Genomic DNA, 24,216 nt, shown 5'->3' with positions numbered 1-24,216 from the left:
GATTGCATTTCTGGAATAGGAATTAAGCAGCAAAATCCACCCGTTTTTATCCATCTCAGGGGGCACCACGGATGGATGTTGTTCCGTTCTTTCTCAATACTACTGACAAAATAAAAATAAAATAAGACTACTCAAGGCTGTGATGATTTGTAATTGCTCTTGGGGGCCCACTTGTGGCCACTGGGTCGTAAGCATGTGCTTAGTTTGCTTCAGCCTGCTCTGTATAAAATGAAATAATGAATTGTTTTCTCAAATGACCCTTGAAGCTAATGCAGGGAACCTCAACATTTATTAACATAAGAGAATTACTTTTACCGATTAATTCATTTGTATTGTTTTAGTCAATTTTCTAGTAACTAGCACTTCTGATTTGCAGTTCTGAGGTTTGGGGTTGAAATTTTGGCTCAGGCCTCACCTTACTGTGTCGAGTTAGCATGTGTCTCCATGCTTTCATGGGTGGGTTCTCCTGCCACGTCCCAAAAAACATGTACGTTAGGACATGCTATACAGAAGAAGGATTGATCAATTTTAAGACAACTGTTTATGTGTTCACTATGTATGTTTGTAAAACAGAATGAATAAATAAATAAATAATAACACTTATTTTTTATTGAAATTATTCAGACACAAATATAGTTTTGAGCAAGTGATGAGCTGGTTGATGGTTCAGTGTGACGGATTACCAATCCTTTATTTTCATACACTGACGTCTAGTGGAACTTCTATTTAACTGCACCGTTCTCAGTATTGGTGAACTCACAAAAAATCGGTTGGATAGTGACTCTATGAGTATTCTAATAATGTGAATAGAAATAAAATGGCAATAGCAAGCCAAACAGGTTCATGAAAATCGACTTTTATTTGCAAAAACTCACAACTTAAAGCAATACTGTTGCAGAGGGAAAGGAATACTGATTGCTGGTTTACTGCATTTTGACTCTTGCTATTCTTATTTCATCATTTCTTCCTTTATTCTCGCAATGAGATCATGTAAGCGTTGGAAACAAGCAAAACATGTTTTGTGATTTTCAATGGACACAATCAGCGCATTCGCCAAAGTGAGAGACAGACAGAAAAAGGTTATTTTGACATTTTTTAAATGCTGGAATCTACACTTTCAGTTCTATTGTCTCAAAAGATTTCTTTTTTTTTTTTAAAGGAAAAATATGTAAATCTGAACTGTTTTAGCTGCCTTGCACATAGCAATTAATTTTGATGTGTTTGAGAGTCAAAGATGGACTGCAGTGGATGTGTTACTCAGTCTGAGGTAAAATTTTCTGAGAAAACAATAAAAAGATATACTCATACCAAAGCATATTAAAGCAAAGCTTAAACACATAACATAGTACTGCTGAAGACTGAACATAATTTCATTTTCTGTAAGATAGCTTGTCACATCTTGTTCTGTCTTCAATCTTGCAATAAAAACGGGTTTTTTCGTAATTCACAGTATGACCTATGTATGTACATCTTGGTGGAGATGGAAATGTACACAAGGCATCTACACAAAAGGATTGTATCAAAATGTTCTAAAAATATCTCTGGTTGGTTTCACAAAAAGCAAACTGTATCAAAAGCATTGGCTGAGAGCAAGCAATATATTAGGCTTTAACGCCATTTTACACAACAAAAGCAGGACAACCAATCACGTCGCTTTGATTGTGGACCTACGGAGTCCCATACGGCACATGCAATCCATTAAACAATACAGGGGGGAAAAAAAGCTTTACAGCTGAACATAAGAGAAACAACCTTAGTTGTTCTATTGTGCTTCATACAGATTAGGCTTGATCTGTCTATACAACAATCATGGACGTCTTACTTTACGGATGTGTTGAATCTACGATTGAGAGCAGAGGCGTCACAGAGCAAGTGGCTCGGAGGAGCACAGTAGATGTGGGACATTTACACGTACATACGGTCTTTTTGAACACGTAGCAATTGGCTTAAATTGCAGCTCCTTCTCAACCTCGCTGGCTCTGTGAAGTCTCCGATAGTTTGTCTATGTGGCCTTAACACAAGAGCTGTTCACAGTAAGCATCATGAACCATGAGAACTGCACAGGCAGCGTGGTAGAACTTGTGTACTGTAGGTTGCACATTAATCCTAATTAGTTCAATAATAACCTAACTGTTTTACATTCCTTTGTTCCATTACATTGCACATGCCTTGAAGGAACACTTAGCACCATGCAACCTGAAGATGAGGTGGTTCCTGAATGTATCAAATACAGAAAAAGGACTAACGTGTGTGAGCATGTGTGTGGAAAAGCTAACCAAGCAACATTTAATGTGAATGTAATGCTGTGGTTTGGTAGTGCCCTTTCACTTCATAAAAACTTTGGGAGCATTGACCAGTAACTGGCAGCAAACTGAGACAAATGCAGTTAAAGTTGCCAAAGGGCTGAACATATCCAGTTATTTATGCAAATTTGAACTAAACTTTGACTTGAAGTGCAGCTAAGGAATTGTGGAAATACTGTTGGACACGCTTCATGGGAATATTATTTGCAATTAATAAGGAAATACGGAGTAATGTCATAAGTAGATATGCAGCAAAATAAATAAATTCTAAAAAAATAATAATAATACTACGTTTGCCATAAATAATTAGTTCCTAGTGCAAAATAGTTTAGTATGACCGTTCGAAAGAATTCCCATTTATTCTGGTAGATTCTCAGTAATTCCTAACTCCCCTATAAAGTATACAACTTTGAAAATTCCAGCATTTTAACCCTAAATGCACACATCAGCCCCGGATGCTTGCTCAAGAGTCGGTGGTGTCTCTGGCAGACAAATTTGATAACCTCAGTATGGCAAATGAGAATATTTCAGGGGTAGTAGGATTATTATGTAGCAATTTACATGCCTACTTTAACGTGAATAGGTATAGCTTTCTGTTCAAGAATCATGCCCGAGCAAGTCCGTCATGGATGAAGATAATGATGTGACCTTTTTTAAAGGGTGACACATGACATGATGCTTGGTAGAGTGGTGTATACCGCCAGAAACGGTACAGTGTACAGTGGTGTGTCTCGGTGTGGGCGTGGCCGGAGTGCAAGCACTACTCTTCAGAGGTGTGAGACACCTGCTGCTTTTCATACAGGCTGAGGACGTGATGCACAAACTGGTACTGCTCGCATGTCTGTATCATCCCGCCCCTGACAAACACACATTCACAATGAACTGAGGTAAGTATGAAATAATTGTATATATATACATATATATATATATAAAAACGATTAGCAGAAGTTGCAGTTTCATTTTTAAATGTCACTATACCTGTTCTTGTTTATATAAAACACAAACAGTTTGTTTTCCATTTTGTTCATTTACTGTAAATGGGAACTGGACAATGACAGTAAAACCAATGTATGTACTGAACTGTGACTGTTAGCGTCCCATGACACACTTGGCGTTTCACTAATTACAGTATGGCCCGCGATGAAAAGAAGTTCTGCCTAATTTAGCAGAATTTGGTTTGGTACAATATCTCCATGCAGACTTTCTTGACATACTGTACTTGTAGATAAGGGAAGAGAATATATCACCTGTCTAGACGCAGTTGGCAGGTGGTTCCCAGGATGTCAACCACACCCTCCATCCTTAGCTGCTTACACAGGATGGAGGTGGCAATGAAGCAGCCAGTCCGACCGATTCCAGCACTGCAGATACAATGACGAAGAGGAATGGATGTGTGCACCGGTAGTCATGACTTGTCGTTCCACCAATATGACTCATGCTTCCAAAGAATATTGGTTAAAAGCAAAGGATTTGAGATTGTGACTCTTTAATGCTTTATTAAAGCAGCACGATCCCTATACTGAATACATCAGGATAAACACATTTTAAATCGATACCTGCAATGCACAATTATAGGGCCACTAGTGGGTGGGGCCTCCTCCCTGGCTCTTTCCACTTCTTGTACTAGTTCCAAAAGAGGTGGAGCTTTGTCTGGTGTCTTCTGGTCAGGCCATGAGGTGTACCAGTACTGCCGCAGACTTCGCTCCTCATCTCCACACTGGCGCATGCACACACACACACGTGCACAGGCAAACACACAAACGCAGTTGCATGAAATACAGAGTAACAGATCATATTTAATTGTGTCCCTCGAGCACAGTGAAGATTTTCTGATCAGCTTGTTTGCGCCGCATGTACACAGCACATCCAATGTGTGGGCACTGTGTGACAATGAGTGCAGCGCGTGACAGGAACGTCAAATACCGGTAATGTCCTTCCATGTACCAGGTTTTGCTGCCCAATCACAATCAAAGGCTTTCATTGTACCTGAGTCCAACAATGATTAACACTTACACTTTTCCAGTCATTTTTGCATGTCACTGCAAGGTAAACAGGCTACTAGTTGGTTAACTAATTAACAAGGTAGTATTTCCCAGGAACCTGTCAGGAGGCCAGACCATTTTCTATAGGATCAGATTAAAATCTATTTTGCCTGCTTTAACATATTAATAGCACTTCGGAAAGTTTGAGTCACTTATACAAAAACACTGAGATACAAGCCAAAATGAATAATATGAAGTTCAGATCTTTAATTAGTTTAACACAAAAACTGAAACTTATACACAGAAAAAGAAGAAAAAATAGCAAACACAAACAACAGACACACACACACGCACAGTGTGGTGATCGGTGAAATAAAAACAACATGGGGCACACGTCAATGCATCTGTGACCGAAAGGTACATAATAGTGTTTTAGTTTTTATTAGTGCTGTCAAGCAATTACATTTTTTTAACTAATTAATCGCAAAATTTTCCATAATTGATCATTACTGTGGGAGAAAAAAATAAAAAGTATATTTCGATTCAAAGACTGTTCTACTAGCTTTCTGTGATCCTTGAATATGATTCTTTTCCTGTAAAATAAACTACGTAAAAGTCCGTCTTGACTCTCCTCTAAGTTTGGGTGCACAGTGAGCAGAGGTCAGCTGCTACAGGAAGCAAATAAAACAGAGTTAACTGAGTTAATTTTTTTTTTTGTGCGTTAATGCTTTCATTTTGACAGCCCTATTTTCTAATTTTTTCCTTACTCGGCCACGTGTCATGATTGCGGCACCTGCGTTTGACGTGGTACAGGTTAAGTCCGTTCTCAATGTCGTTTGGCTGACTGGGACCGACTGGGACCGACTGGGACCACGTGTGTTGATTAAATATGCAGATGGGAAATAGGCAATGCCCAGCTCTGTATACAGTGTTATTTAGATTCAACACATAAGGGCAATATTTCCTGGTTTTACTAATTTGGATGATTATAGCTACCAGCTAAAAAAAAGCCCCAAATTCCCCATCTCATTCCATTCCCAATTACATTACATTACAACGAAACAGTCACAATTATTTTTAATTTGGAAATCAGGAATTGGACTTTGAAAAGTATTTTACTATGACTAAAGCGTGAGTCAATCAAAACATTTTTTTTTCAAGAATATGTTCTATGCAAGCCCACTAGTTGAAACACGATATTCTGATCAACATTGTGTTTGTGGAATATGCGTTAAGCAGCAAAATCCACCCCTTTTTAGCCATCTTAGGGGGCGGCCATTTTGTCCACTTTTTTTAATTAAATGACAGCACTAAAATACATTTACTGAGCTGCAACATGTTTTTGGAACATTTCAACACTGAACCTTTGAGTGTGAAGCAGACTCGCTACAGCCTGTTTTCAATTGTATTTTAGGTATTTTCTTTTCTTTCACGTTTTAACCTTTGCTTGCCTTACCTTCAAAGTAAACACCCTCAGACTGTAGTCGTCCTCCTGCGTTACCGTAACAACAGTGATTTCAATCCCCTCATGGGTCACAGTGTCCTCAGGCCAATACTCTGCACATTTCTGGACGAAACCATGGGCAAAAAAAACACACAAAATGAACAATATGACAGCTGCAGTGACAGTTCACAAACGCATCATACAACATTATCATCACAAGCACCAAACCTCATTTTTCTCCTCCAAGTTAGTAATCATTACAATGATGGGGGTCCTCTCCTGCCACACCATCCTCCAGAAGTCCCCCACTGTGTTTACTGTTGGACCCTGCGTGGCAATGTATGCACGCTCTTCACCTCCATAACCCTGGATAAAAAAAAGAACAATCGATTTAAACATTGCGATATTTTGTTGTGGAAACATTTAGAAAAATGACAGGTGAAATCAATGATTAATCAATATTTTGCTCACAAACACATTTGACTCACTTTGAGATAATTGCCGTTGATGTAAGTAGTGAGGAAATCATCTTCGTCTTGCGACTTTAAGACCACTCGGCTGTGTGTGTCTGTAGGTAAGCAGTATTAACAACAGACAAGGGTAATTGGAAAAAAAATCATTTTACTTTTGCATTCCGTACAAAAATTCTCCCTTTACAATCCAAACCTAATAATACTCAGTTTTGATTGACCACTGTGATGCGATGAGGGTTGAACTTATTTGTTGCTGTTCCCTTCAAGGGAGTCTGCAAATCATCACTTAGTACAAGTCAGTGCTGTCCTATACAAATGTAACAACCACCACAATAACAACAACATTTTCTTCTCACTTCCTGGGCCGCCTTAAAGTTGCTACATTCCAAAGCGGCGTAGTCCAGATCAGACACGAGCAGGTCCATTAGCACGGTCTTTTCGGCTGTGAGCAGCTCTTCACTTTGGGCTGACAGCTCTCTGATAGTGTCAATTCAAACTGTGCTGTTTTTTTTCTTTGTAAAGGCAGACATTTTAGCGCAGCTCTTTTACTGGACTGCATTTGTATGGGAATAGTGTAGTGTTAGTTTAGAGTCATACTCACTGGGTAAGATAGTTTTGTAGCGGTTCTTTCTCACAAGCCCTGGGTAGTTGTACTCCTTAGGATCCACAAAGTTCATGGGAGTTTCCTGCAAATGGACAAACAACAAACAGGAACAAACAGTGCACAGCAGCAATTAGCCACTGTTAAGTGAGGGTTACGATAATCAAGTGATGAAGATTCCGTTTTTGAGACTACTCGCGATGTGTACCAATTGGACATGACTGGGAGCTGTGCGACTTGTTTGCAATTTTGAACGTATCCCTGACTGCCCAGCAGACAGTAATCATCCGTGAGTTTGTATGTAAATTAAGATGGTATCTATCCTTCATTCGCCCACTAACAAACTGAGGCAAAGCTTACGGGTATACAGCGCTCCACTGGGTGTACACTATGAGCGGGTAAGTCCTTGACTCTTTGTGTGTGGTATCTGAAATGTGTAGGTGGGTGAGCTGCTCTTGTTGCACTCACATAGAACTCAGCCTGCAGGCTCTGGTCATCCATGGCCCGTGTGTGTAGCATGGCAGGGGTGAGGATGTGTGTTCCCTGCCGGAGGTACTCCTGGGCTGACTGGTCCCTAGGGGAAAGTTGCGCTCCGTAGCCGTAAGGCTCTGTGCAGCCCGGTGTACACATGTCCAAGGTCAGGGAAACATTGGAGCCTCTCCTGTGTGAGAAAGGTAGGTTCAAATAAAGCACTGACATACATATGTGACCATATTCTGGCCTCACTAAAACTGTAAATAGTATGATGAAAATGCATTGTTTTGTACAACCAATTGAAGAGGGGTAAAAATGGACCGAGGGAGAACCCATTCATTTTTGGTGAGGATCCATCTGGATTAAGGTGTGGATACAGAAATGTAATTTCACCATTTGTACCTTATGGATATCAAAGGCTGTGCTTTGAAGTTGCACTCATAGCAGCAATTAAACAAAACAAAACAAAAAAAGTGCACAAACCACCATAGACGAAACAACAACCTCATTGTGGACAGTAACGAACCTCTCCTGCAGCCCCACCGGTGTGACCGTGAGCGTTGCGGCATCTCCCTCCGGCTTGTTGTCAGTTCCCATTTCAAAGACTGGCGTCTGAGGCACGGCATCCAGATCCATCAGGTCCTCTTGGGCGTCCGTCCACTCTGACAGGGTGAAGGAAGGCTGGCGGCTCACAGACTGACGTCTATCTCCAACGTCCATAGAAGTACTTTCTGTTGACCACAAGCCAGTTCCGTAACGCCACCTACACACCATGTGGATGACCTGAAGACAGATGAGAGGAGGGGAATGTGATATGCAGCCGCTTATTGGTCAAGGATGCCATTGCAAGAAAAAGAATGTCAAGCATGTCTTTCCAATAAACAAAGCATAAATTGGTCATAAAATGTGATCGCATCTTTTTCTGTGTGTGTGTGTTTTTTTTTAATAAAGTTGTGAGAAATGTATTTATTTGATTTTTTTTAACCTATTTTCTAATTTAATTTCTGGATGCAGCACAGGAAGCATGTTACCTGAAGGTTTACATTATTGCAGTTTACAACAAAGACAGTTAGTTTGTTTCCTGAACTTAATCTCCACAGCAGAGTTTAGTTCCGTGTATTTTTTAAAGACGTATTTTGTTTGAGAAAGGAGAATGTTTCTTAGTTTTTTCATATTTTGTTGTCCATTTACTTGTTGACAGCATAGACTGGAGGTCTGTTACCTCAGAGACTATATTGTTTACAATCATTTATAATTAAGTGTTTGAATAAATAATACAGTTTTTGCTATCAAAATGTCTTGTTCCCCCCCTCCAAAAAAATTGAGTCGTGTATCAAACCGTGGGTCAGAAATTGAGATACCAATCAAATCCTAATTTCGTGGTAGTGCTTTTTTCCAAATTCCCCCTTTTTTTTTTTTCAATGATAATTAAGTCAGATGCGGCAATAGTCAATTACCCTGTATCAAAACACACAAAAGATACACATAGTAATCACAATAATTTACCAACATGCACATCATCTTGCATTGATGGAAGAAAGACAAAAGTGTGGAATTTGCTATACAAGTGTGTGTTTGTGCATACCATAAAAACACAGATGGTCACGCCAATGCCTGCAGTGACGTAGATGATCCATGCTTGTTGTGTCGTGTTTACCACATCCCTCATCAGCGCCATGGACTGAGAAGAGCAGTGAGGGACGTTAAACACTGGATGTACCACATCTTTGCATTCTGGTTTCATGTACAAAAGAGGCAATACATGTTCATAAAACTGCTTGCTGACAGAATATCTGTATTTACTATTGTTAGTGGGGCACTACTGGAAGTCTGTATATGTCACATATTGATGGTCTTGTCCTAATTTAAATTGTGGTGGACTAAGAAATAAAATGTTCAAATAATTACAGTCTAATGAATACACTGCTGTTTATTTCTACTCAGCTTGATGGTGTCGAAAAGAAAAACAGTAAAATTGTGTCATTTTTCAAACTTACATCCATTCCAAATATTGGGTGGCAGGGTAAGACAAACCCGAGAAAGAAGTCGAGGACCTGGAGGGCTTTGTAGATCGAGGCAAACGGCCCATTTCCTTCCGCCACAAAGAACATCCAGTACCCCTGAGAAGACGGAAGAGGGAAGGCAGACTGTCACTGGGCGCTGCCCTTCATCCACATGTGTGCAGCACCAAGGCTATTTTCAGATGAAAAGCATGGAGCGAAGAGAAGAGCATGGCCAATCACACAGCTATTGACATATACAAATTGTCCAAGTGCAGCCTAAGTGTCCTAATCAGTGGTGCATTTTCAAGGTCTCTCTTATCCAGCATATTGTAGCTGTCCTGTGAAAAACACTTCTGTCCATTTTTTCCCATGTTTAAAAAATCTTTACGTTAATGGGGTTTCTGCGTTAGGCGGCTGGTCGACTGGTTAGCACGTCCGCCTCACAGTTCAGAGGTCGTGGGTTCGATCCCGCTTGCGGCCTCCCTGTGTGGAGTTTGCATGTTCTCCCCGTGGCTGCGTGGGTTTTCTCCGGGTAGTCAAGTTTCCTCCCACATTCCAAAAACATGCATGGTAAGTTGATTGGACTCTCTAAATTGACCCTAGGTGTGATTGTGAGTGCGGATGTTTGTCTCTGTGTGCCCTGCGATTAGCCTGCAACCAATTCAGGGTGTCCCCGCCTACTGCCCGAAGACAGCTGGGATAGGCTCCAGCACGCCCCGCAACCCTTGTGAGGATAAGCGGTATCGATAATGGATGGATGGATGGTTTCTGCGTTACGGACATCGAATTAAAATGAAAATGTTAAAAAAATTCAAAATTGGACATACATGTTTTTCACAGGACAGCGACGATATGGTAGTACATTGTGTACAGACATATGTTTAGAAGGAGTTTTGTGTGTGATAATTCATATTTGGAAAAAATGGCGTGCTAAATATACTCAATATTATATCCAGGTGATTTTAATTTGTGCAACCACTTGACAAAATAAAATTGAGTAAATATGAATTATCTTCAATTTGAAGATCATTTATTTACTACTTTTGAGTAATTGTATAGTCTACTTTAAAAATGTATCTGTATCCAGGTGATTTTATTTTGTGCAACGTCTTGACAAAATAAAATTGAGTAAATTCAAACAAGCCATTTTTTTTTCCAAAATATGAATTATCTTCAATCATGTACAGGATCCAGATACATTTTTGGAGTAGTTGTACAGTCTACTTAAAAAAATGTATCTGGTAAAAAATGTATCAGATACATTTTTGGAGCAGTTGTATAGTCTACTTAAAAAAATGTATCTGGATCCAGGTGATCTTACTTCGTGCAACCACTTGATGAAATAAAATTGACTAAATTCAACAGCAATTTTTTTTTCAGTGTGGGGACAAGCGGATTGGATAATGGATGGATGGATGGTTGACAGCCATTCCTTTCAAGTTTAACATGGCTTTACATTTCTCACTACAACCTCAGTGACTTCTCTTTACATTTGAATGGAAAAACAAAAAACAAAACATAAAAACGTATATTTTGGGGGGTTTCATTACATAGCCACTAACATCCATTCACATACCGTGACTTGGGAGACGACAAAGAGGGCGACCCAGTAGTGGAAGTCAACCACCAACATGTATACTTTGTGCAAAAACACTTCTTGTTGTGAACTTTGCCCCTCTGTAATTCCACCTTTGCTTCCTAGCAACTCTTCAGTCTTTGGGGCTCCATCAACTCTCTTTCCTGTCTTTGTGGGCTCATCCAGCCAAACGGGGTCCTCATCAGGCCTTAGGAAGATGGAGTCCTCAGTGTGGGAGCGGGTGGAGCTGCTCAGGCGGCGGGTCATGATCCGGTCGGTTGACAGAAGGCTCCTGTAGTTTGGGAGGGATTTGACAAATGAATGCTACAAACACATAAGGCTGAGAAAATGGAAAACAGTTAAAAATATCATAGGAATATTTAGTACATATGTATATATATATATATATATATATATATATATATATATATATATATATATATAGTACATAAGAATGGCTCAGACCTCAAAACAAAATGAACTATTAACAAAAGTGAAGTATTGGCAGGTTGCTTCCTGGTTCATAGATGACCACAAGCGATGATTCTGGAGAGGTGACAGTGTTGCCACAGTTTCCTTGAAAAAGTAACTTAGTTCCTCTACTGATTACTTGACTTTAAAAGTAACTTTGTGACGAAAACTTGATTTCAAAAAGTTTGCATGTTCTCCCGTGCCTGCGTGGGTTTTCCGGGTACTCCGGTTTCCTCCCACATTCCAAAAACATGCATGGTAAGTTGATTGGACACTCTAAATTGCCCCTAGGTGTGATTGTGAGTGTGTGTGATAGTTTGTCTCTGAGTAGGCCCTCTAGTTGAAACACGGCATTCTGATTAATATTGCCTTTGTGAAATATGAGATACAGTAAGCAGCAAAATCGACCCCTTTTTAGCCATCTCAGGGGGCGGCCATTTCGTCTCTTCTGTCGACTGAAAATGACATCACAACTGCTCAGGTAACGACCAATCATGGCTCAGCTTCAGAAAACAGGTCAGCTGCGATTGGTCGTTACCTGAACCCTGAGCAGTTGTGATGTCAGTTTTAGTTGACAGAAGAGACAAAATGGCCGCCCCCTCAAGATGGCTAAATAGGGGTCGCTTCAAGCAATAAACAATGGAGTTCCCCTTTCTCATGTATTCTATAATGTGCAATTGTTTTCTGTTTATCTTTATCTACGAATGGGGTCCTGTATTCTATTACCTGTATTAGTTATGTTCCACGTATGTACACACATTAGGGAAAACCATAAAAAAGATGTCAGTCATATTCAAGTGATGTCAAATATCACCCACTGATGCATCCAAGAGGCAGTTAACTGCACTACCTCTTGATAAAGAATGAATGGTAAGTAGTTTCCTGTGAGCTGACTGACATTGTGGTTAATTGCTGTACGGTAACAAATTGTGATCTTGCAAAGTAACTGTAGTCAGAATACCTCACTGACAAAATTGATTCGTCGTTACTTTAATTACTGGCATCACTGCCTACAAGGCCATTGAGATTTCCGTAAAACAAAATCCCCGCATGTACACCTTTATCCAGATCCTCACTAAAATGTTATACTGTATTTTAAAAAAAAAAAAAAGGAAATTAAAGTGGTCACATGTAGTGACTTTTACCCAGAACATTGCATGTAGTTTTACTTTTTAAAAATATTTTACGAGAAATTTGAAATTGTTCCATCTTTTGTCAATTGGTAAAAGTAAAAATTAAAAACAAATAAAATCTTGTTTTCAGAGCTATCCTACTGTCTGCTGCTGCCCCTATTTGCTTATTATATGTACTGCTTAGTTTATGAAATACAAAATACTGTACATAATACAATGGTTTACAGTTTAATGGCCGCCTCATTGTTTTTGTCAGTTTATGTGTGATGGATGTGATATTTGAAATGAGAGAGAATGATTGAGAGAGCACGTGTGTGTTTGTGAGAGAGATACACACAAAGAGTTGCGCCTATTCCACAGGCCCATTCAGATGTAGCTAAGTGGCTGGGAGTGGATCTCATCTGCGGATGTCTACCTTAGATTGGACTGTATTATGTGAGTGTGTGTGTATGTGTGTGAGCGAACAAAAGAGAGAGAGCGAGGTAGAGAGACAGAGGGAGAGAGAGAGCGAGAGAGAGAGAGAGAGAGAGAGAGAAAGAGGGAGAGAGAGAGGGAGAGAAAGAGGGAGAGAGAAAAAGGGAGGGTTGGAGCAGGAGAGAGAGAGAGCGAGAGAAAGAGCGAGTGAGAGAGTGAGGGGGAGAGAGAGAGAGCGAGAGATTCTCCATTGTGGAGAGATGAGTCAGGGGTAATGTGTTTACAGCCCTGTCCGTCGCCCTGGCAACAGAGTGGCTCTCATCCCTGTCATCCATCATGAGCATTATCATCAACTGAAAACAATCGCACACATGCGCACGCGCACACACTCACACGTGTACGCACACCCCCACGCATACACCTACACGCACACCCCCACACACACGCATACACACTGCCCTATTATTTTGTTCCTGTCATGATCCGCTCTGAGTTTTATTTTGTTTTTTTCTGTCGGCTGGCTCCTCCCCTTAATTCGGTTTCCCCGTAAGCAGCACAAGCGTGGTAAGAAGGAGGTGGCCTACTGTGAGCTATTGGTCATCAGCTCTGCTCTGCTGCCACACCAGGACGATGCCATATCACTCCTTTGTAGTCATCATATGCAGTTCTGGATTCTGTCTCGCTCCCATATTGTATACGGTTCATTAGGTGGATGTTTTTTGTGTTTCCTCTTCTTCCCCTTAAGTGATGGTATTTTCCTATTATTCTTTCTTGCTTTACTCCTTCCCTGTTTAGTCCCTATTGGTTTGTACTTTGTTGATTGCTATTCTCCATACTCGTCAGTAGCGCTTTATGTTTAGTAGTCTTTTTTTTAAAAAAAAGAAATTTGGGGGGGTTTGATAAAGTTTCCCCTATTTGTTTGTAGCGCTTTACTATTAACACTTTTCTTAATTTGTGTAACATACTATATACCTACTTGTCCGTAGCACCTTTTGTTTCTGCTTTATGGGAATAAAAAATTGTAGTAACTACTCTCCTCCCTGAGCCATCACCTTACCATGGTGGAGGGCTTTGTTTGTCCCATATATCCTACGAGCTATGTTGTTGGGGGCTTCATGCTCGTTAGTGCAAAAAGGTCCGAGGCGAGTGACCATAAAAAACAAGGCCGGACTGTAGCTGGTGCTCAATGGAAGACGCCCGATCATACGGGGGGATGGTTTGGTGGCCTCAATATTAAGCCTTTGCTCTCTGCAGATGATGTGGTTCAGTTGGCTTCATCAAGCCGTGATCGTCAACGCTCGCTGGAATGGTACATAGATGAGTCTTCGATTGGAGAATGGTAGAGTACCCTCTCAGGGTCCGGAATGAGATCCTTCCTTAAGTGGAGTCAAGTATCTTTGGGACTTAGTGAAGAAAGAAGCCAGAGATCAACAGGCGGATTGGTGCAGAGTCTGCAGTGATACAGACTCTGCGTTGGTCTGTTGAGGCATTGTGGTGCCTTTCAGCAAGGCTCTCTATTTACTCTTTGTTCTATGTTCGGATTCTAACCTATGGTCACAAGCTACGGGACGTGACCAAAAGAACATCATCACGTGTAAAAGTGACCGAAATGAATATCCTTTTTTCAGAGTCTGGGCTTTCCCTCTGAGAAGCAGAGTGGATCCAAGGTGACTAAGGCATCTGGTTAGGATGCAACTTCTGCTGCCTCTCCGCCACCATTTGACCACAATACCGAACCAAACATTCCACATCCAACCAAATACCCCCGAGAACTCGGTACCTCTTTTCAGAGCTTGCAGTGCCATTTTTTTTTTATCAATATGAAGCCATTTACTTATTCCAGGACAAAACTAAAATGATTTGTACTTTTCACAACATGCTATACCTCCTTGCTAATGTGACCTTTTTTGGACTTCATTGGCATAACAACTTTGAGTTACTCCATCTACATGTTATATGTCTGCTATGGGGTCCAACCAGTACCATTAATCAAGGTGTTTGGTTTGGTGCCTCATGCTTTGTGTGGGTGTGTGAAAGTTAAGGCTTAACAATATTTTGCGTTTTTTGTGTGTGTAATGCATCAATGACTCCAAAAAAAAAAAAACAGATTACCACTTGAAAGATAATATTTGGAAAGCAGCCAGCCGGTCGCATGGCTCACTCACCTAAGGTAGAGCGAAGGGAAGGATGGCGTGGGAGTCAGATCACATGATGAAGATGAATCTTGTATCTTGCTGCAACCGGTCAGTGTTGGCCATTGAGCAGCAACCTGTAAGGCAGAAGATGTCAGACATTCTTCCAATATGAAATATCTATGAATAAAGACATTGTTCGACAGTCTAAATCCAGCCTAAATCATGTCCCGAAATACACATTGAAGCCTCATTGTGACTCAAGCGCTTGCAGTCCTGCTGAGGCAGGGTTAGTAATCCTCCATCTGAGTAGCACTCTTGTCAGAGGCCAGCTTTGCGTTCATGCTCGGGACATAAGGTGACACACTAAACTATTAATACTGTATGTCTTCCTTCTTTTCCTTCGCTTCCCTCACTCTACTTCGCCAAGAGGCAGAGATGAATCCAGCCGGACACCCTCCTAAAACATTCTGATTGCTCCAGTTGCAATCTGTATGCATGAGCTCTCTGTTCTCTCCTCTCCCTCTTTTCCTTCTGTGCCATGCTGTGAACCAATAGCATGAGCTCCTTGCAAAATGAGACCACCTCCATGTGTGTGTGTGTGTGTGTGGGGGGGGGGGGGGGTCTGTGTGTACAGGTGATGTACCTCGGAGTGTTTTTCTCTCTCCCCGCGAGCTCTGAAGGTGCTTTTGAAGTGATGACACCAGTTCACCCAGCCTGTAGTCATGGCAACACGCACACATACAACATGCATACATGCAAATTATGCACGCCAGTGAATGCCGGGGAAGATTGTGTGTAGGAGGAACTGTGAAATTTCGCAAGACGCAGATGGACAGGTGAGTGGATGCAGGGATGAATGGGAGGTGAAGCAGGCTGAGGTAGTGACGCAGTGAGGCTGGCGTTTTGGTAACCATGGTAACCCATATATTATAGTGAGCCCTCACAAACCCATACGCACGCATAGGCACAGGCTCAAGAGGAAGAGAAACAAGTTTGACAAACAGTACTGGTTCTCTTTGCTTTTAGTCTTCAAGGTTAAAGTCTTTGTGTTTGCAATGCTTTGTCGTTGCTTTGACTTCCTGGTGTTTTAGGTCTGACTTGGATAATTATCTGTGTATCATACTATTATAATCAGATGATTAAAAAAACTAAAAGATTTAAGATCTCCTTGTATTCTTTGTTGTGGATATGAAGTCTAGCAAAACGTTTTTGAAGGTAAGCATGGAGTAAGAATATATGTGGTTTAAATTTGTTAATTTGTATTTCAACTTAAATTTAACTTCACACGCACCCCCCCCCCCCCCCCCCCCCACACACACACCCACACATATCTGTTGTATACAGTTAACCCTGATAATGACAAAATCATATCCTGGGTAAATTTAAAAGTTAAATTAAGTAAAATTTTATTTGGAGATCGATAGATGGACGGACGAACGGACGGACGAATGCTCGGAAGATAGATAGATAGATAGATAGATAGATAGATTGATTGATAGATAGATAGATAGATTGATAGACAATTTGAGATAGATAACTATCTAAGAAAAACAAAACATCACTTCAAAATCAGGCCATGCTAGGAATCCGGGTTTTGCATGACAATATTTTGACAAGGTTAAATCAGAAAGTGGCAATAATCTGGACACACATAGATGGGATTTATGCTGCGCCTAAGAGCAGATTCGGTTTGGTTCCTCAATGAGGGTCCTCTGTCTTTGCATCAAGACAAACCCCACCCCTTTTGTCTTCATATACTATCATTTACATTCTATTGATCTGCACTCATTAACACATCAAAGTGAGTACGAACAAAACCATTCAGTTAACGGCTTCCTTGTCTACGTGAACAAGGAGAATTACTGTCATTATTTTTCTCTTTGGGTGACAGATGGCTCATGTTTTAATGGATGTTCCTGATGATCCTTCTCCTCTGTCTGGAAATTAATGGAGGCATAACAACATGTCACTATGTGCCCATTCCATTTTTACATTAGTCCACGGCTTTCCAAAGCTCTGCATACAGTACCAAGATAATGACAGTATTTTATCCTGAAATTCATTTTGGAATGCATGAAACCACACACACTTTACTAGATTTATTATTAAATGTTCCAGCTAGCTTTCAGGTACAACATTGTAGACTTAGCTCTTTCTGGTCAAGGCATACATTTGCTTTGCTACTTGTTGCAACGTACAGTTCTTCGATGTCAGAAAGTGTCAACATGTTAGTTAAAAAAAAGGCAAATGGTTCTCATGCCCACTGAACAGAGAGCCCACACCCAAATAATCAGGCCAATTTCAGCCTTTTCCCTCCCCTGTGATCTATCAGCAAACAGCAAAGGTCTTCTCTGATGTTTCTGATAGACAATCTTGACTAATTATCCTGTGGTGTCAGACCCGGCTGAAGAAAGAAATTACAGGAGGAGGGGGCATTACATTATTTTGGGGGACAATCAAATGAACATCTTGTCGCCATCAAATTTTGAACATCTTAAAAATTTCTTTGCAACAAGAAAAAGTGTTCGAGACCAGAGCTGGGCATTCATCTATGCTTTAGTTCGTCTATGAGTTCCCATCTATATTTCAGACCTGCCCAGGCAGTCCGAGTCAGCCAAACGGCTTCAAGAATGGACTTTACCTGTACCACGTCACATGCAGGTGCCCCACTCCTGACACGCAGCCAAACAAATAAAAATTAAAACGGTGTTGTATAACTTTCAGTCCCACAGATGCAATGACATTTGTCGCACTTTGTTTTTATTACACCGATCACCACGCTGTGCATGTGTGTGTGTCTGTTGTTTTATTTGATATTTTGACATTTGGCGGCATGTCCGCTTGTGCGGCTCCTGCGTGTGACGGGAAAATTATGTTCTCAACGCTGATTGGCCGTCGCCGATGAGGAACGGAATAGGACCACGTGGGTCGGCTGGAAATACCGCCGAGAAGTAGAGATGCCCAGCTCTGGTTGAGACCATTAAAGTTGTTGGCGAACGTCTTTGCTAACTTTTGCGACCTTGAACAAACCCTGACGGAAAAAACATTCCCTACGTGTGCACACATTTGCAAAACTTTGACGCTCTGAGATACACCCTGAGGTAACAAAAACGGATGAAGAGCACAAGGAGCAGCACAAAGCCGAGTTACACACGTATCTACCTACCAGTTCTGCTCTGTGTGCTCCCTAGCTGCTGTAGCTAACCCTCCTAGCATGAACGCTTACTACAGTGTTCAGCTCAACATCAGTGTTATGGGACGGGATGGTAGTCCGAGTACATCCTGCTCGCTCTCGTTTGTTGTCCTGTTTTTGAAAAAAATCAAGCTATCCATGCTAAATTTGCAATGGAGCCGCGTGCCATTTTCATAAACAACCTGACCGTCCTCTTATCTGCGATTGGCTAGCATTTGCCTTCATTCGCTGGTTTGATTGGTTGAATGAAGTGATTTTTCAACAAAGGAAATCCATCAGTGAACACAATGAGGGGACTAATATAGTGCTACCTTATAGTGCGGGACTATATAGTGAATGAGGGATTAGGCGATAAGGGTGGGCATTCAGACACAGCCATTGAGATTTTTTTTTCCATGGCACTGCAGGTGCTGAAGAAGTCATTAAAGTTAAGACCGGGTGATTTATTGTTTTTGTTTGAATATGTGATAAACATAACACTTACAACAGTCCTAAATTTGTTATAATGATAAACCGCTTCAGATGTACATGTCATTTTCAAGGGGGTCCCACAATTGTGTTAAAAAATGCTCAAGAGTAGCTGGTACAGTTACAATATAGGTTTGATTAAACTATATTTTTTTGATTTCATGTTGGAAAAATGCTTTCAAGTTAAAAAAAAAAGTTGAGGTCAACCATTTTTTGGGAACATGTGGTTTACAATAAAGAGATTAATGTACAAAGTATAATTGAAAGTAACAGTCTTTTTACTGCACATACAGACCCACTCTTTTTCAAATCAAACATTATGAAGTTAAAAGACATTTTACTATAAAATCATGCAAATAATGTTTAAAGCAAAAACTCAATCTCTTCCTCACTGTATACAAAAGCTCTTTGAAATCCGGGGGTCTCAATACTGCTTAAGAGGTGTTTGTAAGTTCAGTGTTCAAAAAGCAGTTAAGGGAATTAAAAGAAGATGTGTTTCTATCGTCAGGGTGAAATATTGGAATAATGCAAATATACATTGGAAAACCTGTAAGTCACTTTTAAATTGTTCGCAAAGCTATTTTGGAAAGTCGCAAGGAATGATTTAGATGATGAGTTATTTATTGCTATTTTTTGTGTTTTGTCTTTGTGTTTGCATAAAATGTAAATGGGTAAATGTAGTTTTTCATTGCGTTCAGGGGGAGAAAAGGCCAGGCTTAAATACTATGGATTGTAATGATGACTGATGACAGAATAAACAATCAATCAATCAATCAATCAATCAATCAATCAATCAATCAATCAATCAATCACTTGCTTGCATACAAATGGTAATGTCTGGAGTGCTTTTCTCCACCATCAAGTGTGAAATTAAACATCAAATAAATCTGTTAGCTGCCCATTTCTCTAAGTGAGTCTGTGAGCAAGCTGTTTTTCACTTGCGCCACTATACCCACTGTTACATAACAGTGGTGCTAATTTACATATTACACACTCCCACAGAGAGCTTTACCTCCATGACGATTGCCTTGCCTGGGCAAAGACCCAAAGCAACTTTCAAGAGATGACCGGAGTTCGGCCGCTGGACTGTACAGTTTGAAACACCTACACCATTCACATGTACGATACCCCTGCTATCACATCAAAGCCAAAAGGTAAGCAGATCTGCATTTAATTGTGTTGGATGCACAGGTTAGCTTTAGAAAACAGTCTTTTCTTCAAGAAGCTCATACTTGATTGCTCTGTGAAGTTGTTGACATGAGGGGGCATTTGTGGTTGATGATGTGATTGGTCATGTACCAGATACTCACAGTGTATGAACTGCTGCCTCCATGAGTGAAAATGGGAATAAAATTCATACTCACTAATGGTCGTGCAGTATAAGCAGCGATGTACAGTATATGCTCGCTCACTTGCATTAGACAGAACCGGCCACCTTAAAACATGATAATTGTTAGTTGTTAAAATACCTGCGAACTGTTTGCTAATTGTGTAAAAGGTAGGTAGCATTTGTCTCCTTGGTTCCACCGTCCATTATGTTGAATGAAAAACAGTGTCATCTGGTGGTTCTAATGGGGTAGCGCCCGACATCCCCGCCCACCGCCACCGCCACCCCCCACTCCCCCGGTCATGCCCCAAATGACGAGTCACCACTGACCACCTCTATTGTTTCAGGAATAAAATGCAAAGGTCCAGCAGTAGTTCCTTTTTCATGCTGACTCAAAGCTGAGTATCAAGTGAGTTGCTGAAGTGCTAAAGAGGAAACCCTAACTGAAAGTGATGATAGAATGGAAACATGAGATTGCGTCACCAGGGCCAAGACCTCCTTCACTGACCTCTCACTGATGAAATACAAACAGTGGCTTACAAGGAATGACCTTGAAGTTGAAATATGACCTCCTGCCGTGCATCGGAGACGGAGTTAATCAATCACCTTCATTAGTTTAGGAGATTCAGACTTTCTACAACACTTATGTGAATTCAAATAAAATCCACATCACATGTAAACATGCAATTCAGCCTAAGTTGTACCGCATCAATAATTAAAATATGCTGCATTGCAAATGGATTTACAGGCTGAAGGAGCTAAATCTGGATTCGCACCGATGGAAAATTGTATGACTTGAGTGCGCTGCATCACAACATTGTTGCAAGAAAGGCAATCCCAGGCCGTCATTCATACTTAGACAAAAGGCCATTCACATCTTGTTTGTATCTACGGTGTGCTCAAGCAACCACACAGAGCAGAGAGCGATGGATTAGTAATGAATCACCCAGGGAGGTGGACTGTTGCATCTCTCGATGGTAACTCCCCCATTGTCTCGCATACAGATAGACACACACACACGGATACACACACACACGCACTCGAGTCAAGCTTAAAACGATAAAGGAATGTGAAAACACAATGCTGATGAAGAACCAACCTGTTGTTCATGCAGGCTACATCACGATACCTTTTCACAGCCAGGCGAGCACAGCAGCCATATGAACCACAGGGGCTTCATCCTGCTATTGGTATTCACCTCATGTCGCACAACCACAGAGGGGGAGAGACCGAGGGAGGAGAGGGAGGGCCGGAACACTCATCCCCAGTCTTAAGTCTGGTTAGGATAAGTCCTCTTACCTGACTGAGCCCTCCTTCAAATGGCCATCTGGTGCTCTTCTCCCTCTGAGGCAAAGAGCAGCAGCCAAATATCAATTCCTTTGCCGCTCCTCTGCCTGCTGGAGATGGAGCGCGCTCGCATGCGAAGAGGAGACGGACCGACGGTGACGGGGTGAAAGACGCGTGCGACGTTGGCGGAGGCCGAGGGGACTTATGCGGTGGCTGTATGCGTGTGAGAAAGCGCGCTAGACAAGTGTGATGCGTTCGCTATTGTTTGTATCATGGAGCCGAGTGAGATCCACAGGCGGCAGCTTCATCTAGGTATATGCAGCAAGAGGCTGTGCAGTAGCCTTGGCAACAGAGCGAGAACGAGGGAGTGCGAGTGAGGGAGAAGGAGAGAGAGCAAGAGAGAGTAACAGAGAGAGAAGAGAGAGAGAGGGAAAGTGGATTCATCACGTCGTAGAGAGAGAGAGACAGGGAAAGTGGATTCATCACATCGTAGGGACATACATTTTCACCCCAAAAATTGTTACCGTCATGTGCTCAATCATTTGTTTTATGCATATAATGAGCGGTATGCATGGACTTAAGCAATGGTGTCCAACCCATGGCCCAGGGGCTATATGCGGCCCGCTGTCCAATTTTTTTGTGGCTCACGGCATATACAAAAAATTGTTTTTAGCACGGTAATGCTATTAAAAAAAAAAAAAGTAGGGTTAGGGAGGTCAGCGGTAGAAAAAGCTGTTGAAAAAGTGGGGGAACATGAGTAATGGGGATTACCACCACCACTACTAATTCTAAACTTTTTTACATATCATCGCTGTCCTGTGAAAAACACTTATGTCCATTTTTTTTTCAATTTTCTTATTTTTACGTGTATGGTGTTTCCGCGTTACAGACATCGCATTAATGTGAAAATCAAAAAAAAATCCAAAATTGGACATAAGTGTTTTTCACAGGACAGCAACGATATGCAGAGACACAAATACATTTGCAGCTACAATTGTAACAAAATTTCTGTTCACAATACTGTGGAGAATAAATACAATTCAGTTTCAGAAACAAAAATGTTTTCTTTGGCTTTCTCCTTGGGGTCAAGCTCCAATTTTTGAAAATATCCCATTAATGCACTCAAGTAGGGTCGGCTTACTACAGATTGCTCTTGTTTTGGTTCTGAATGTGGAGACATAGGACTATATCCTAGTGTGATATAGGACTGCGGTTCATTGCAAAACCCAAAATAAAATCCTAAACTATTTGCCTTATCGCCTTTAACAATGCACCTTGAGTGGCAGTCTTTCAAAAAAAAACTACGTTATATGAACATTGCATCATTGCTTGAGTGATTGATTGGTTTTACCACGTTTAATAAATTAAGATAACATATTTGAAAGTGGCTCTTGAAGCTTTTTATTTTTCTATATGTGGCCCTCAGTGGAAAAAGGTTGGACACTTACAGTATATGGTTAGACAATTTTACAAAGACTCAGACTCCTACGTCAACAAAAAATGTAAGTAGTTTACGTGCTGATTTTCACAAAAAATTAATGAGTTACCGTTCAAGAGTTTGTCATATTTTTTGACTCAAGAAAAACATTTGTTCGCTGATGTGTGTGTGCGTGTGCGTGTGGAGGATGGCAACCCCTTTACCAGCCCCCCTTGCTTTTCATCCCCACTATCTCTCCTGTATCTTCCCAATCAAGTGTATTTCTGTCATTTCTTGTCCCCCCCCTCTTCTGTCACATTCCCACCCAGCCATATGGTTACACTCTGAATTAAACCACAGAGAACAGCTTGCAAAGAAATATTCCTTTTTTAATCACTATTTTTTTTATGTCCACGTACATTTAATTATGCAGTGCCTGTACATCCATTCATTGTTCACCATAATCTTGAAATTTAGCTTGGGCCAACTGACTGAACAGTCAACCTGCACTCACACTAACCATCACAATCCATCCATTTTCAACCAGGTATCATGTTGCCAGTCAATCACAGGCCACAAGTAGAGACAGAAAACCATTTGCACTTGCATTCACACCAGCACTTATGACTCAGCTATTTATGAGCCACTTCACTCACCATCCATATAGCTCTCCCACATGTCACCATGCTCCACAGGTCCAATCAGCCAAATTACCTCCTCGTTCTTCTTGCGCATCCTCCTCATCTCATTGAACTTGACTTTACCTCGCTAGTTCTGTCTGGAAGACCACACACGTGCGCCCCCCCCCACACACGCACACACCCACACACACACACACACGCACACACACGCAAGCACGGCACATTCGCACGCATATATACCGCGAGAGCTGCTCACCTGCTCATCTTTTTAAGGAATGTAGACATGGCGTCAGGATATCATAATCCAGTACTAAGAATAAGATTTTATAAAAATAATTTATAAAGAACAAACTGATTTCGAACTTCAGTTGTGTTTACCGATGTAATAAGGAAACGTTCATGCAGGCAGATCTGCATAGCCGCTGTGCTGCGGCTGCTAAGGGGGACATCTAGTGTTCACTTCTGGATTGACTTCTAGCCAACTAGCTAACTGTCTACCATGAACATTGCCTTAAACATTCATGACTTACTTGAATCCAAGTAAATCGTAATCTCACCTTTATTAATCACATTATTGAAAGGGAGAGTCAATCTAATGCAGTTAGAAAGCGCATTTTCACTGGAACGTTATTTAATTTTGAAACACACATATACCGGTACCTTTTCTATCAGAATAAAAGATGATAAGAGTCACATTTTAAGGTGCTTATAGCTCTAGTGGGCATATTTCCATGTTATCTGGGGATATGTTTTTTGTCTTTTGATATATTATCCAGTGTAATGGATCTCAATTTCTTTCTGAGCTTTTCTTTTCTTCTTCAAAGTGTAAGTCAACCCAAACATATCTTTTTTAAGAATATGTTCTATGCAAGCC

General features: G+C 41.0%; 1 protein-coding gene across 6 annotated transcripts; it reads right to left on the bottom strand.

Moving 5' to 3' along the window:
- Positions 1 to 840: 840 nt before the first annotated feature.
- Positions 841 to 23,616, bottom strand: ptpn5 (protein tyrosine phosphatase non-receptor type 5). Of its 6 annotated transcripts, none has more exons than XM_086028984.1 (14): positions 23,599 to 23,616; positions 15,040 to 15,143; positions 10,857 to 11,148; positions 9,275 to 9,397; positions 8,863 to 8,958; positions 7,804 to 8,060; positions 7,272 to 7,464; positions 6,804 to 6,888; positions 6,218 to 6,297; positions 5,958 to 6,095; positions 5,742 to 5,852; positions 3,860 to 4,020; positions 3,551 to 3,664; positions 841 to 3,160 (listed from the first exon to the last, which is right to left on the bottom strand). In XM_086028984.1, exons 3-14 carry the CDS (start codon positions 11,121 to 11,123, stop codon positions 3,064 to 3,066), a joined length of 1,722 nt encoding a protein of 573 aa, XP_085885110.1. In that variant the 5' UTR covers positions 11,124 to 11,148; positions 15,040 to 15,143; positions 23,599 to 23,616; the 3' UTR covers positions 841 to 3,063. The 6 variants fall into 6 exon arrangements, with proteins under 6 accessions (XP_085885110.1, XP_085885107.1, XP_085885106.1 ...); XM_086028981.1 differs by lacking the exon at positions 23,599 to 23,616 and adding an exon at positions 23,416 to 23,433; XM_086028980.1 differs by lacking the exon at positions 23,599 to 23,616 and adding an exon at positions 23,358 to 23,375.
- Positions 23,617 to 24,216: the final 600 nt, after the last annotated feature.

The sequence above is a fragment of the Filicampus tigris genome, chromosome 4, assembly GCF_054856515.1.
Source record: "Filicampus tigris isolate MCC_2025a chromosome 4, RoL_Ftig_1.0, whole genome shotgun sequence".
NCBI lineage: Eukaryota > Metazoa > Chordata > Actinopteri > Syngnathiformes > Syngnathidae > Filicampus > Filicampus tigris.
The sequence above is the reverse complement of the archived record's forward strand: the minus strand, read 5'-3'. Positions and strand labels throughout refer to the sequence as shown.

Excerpts from the sequence above, each read along its gene's own strand:
- ptpn5 (XM_086028978.1), bottom strand. The coding sequence starts at position 15,760 with ATGCATGTTGTATGTGTGCGTGTTGCCATGACTACAGGCTGGGTGAAC. Across the intron at positions 8,959-9,274 it reads ACCCAATATTTGGAATGGAT|TCCATGGCGCTGATGAGGGA; the intron begins GTAAGTTTGAAA and ends TGCTCTTCTCAG. Across the intron at positions 3,161-3,550 it reads TGCCAACTGCGTCTAGACAG|GGGCGGGATGATACAGACAT; the intron begins GTGATATATTCT and ends TGTGTTTGTCAG.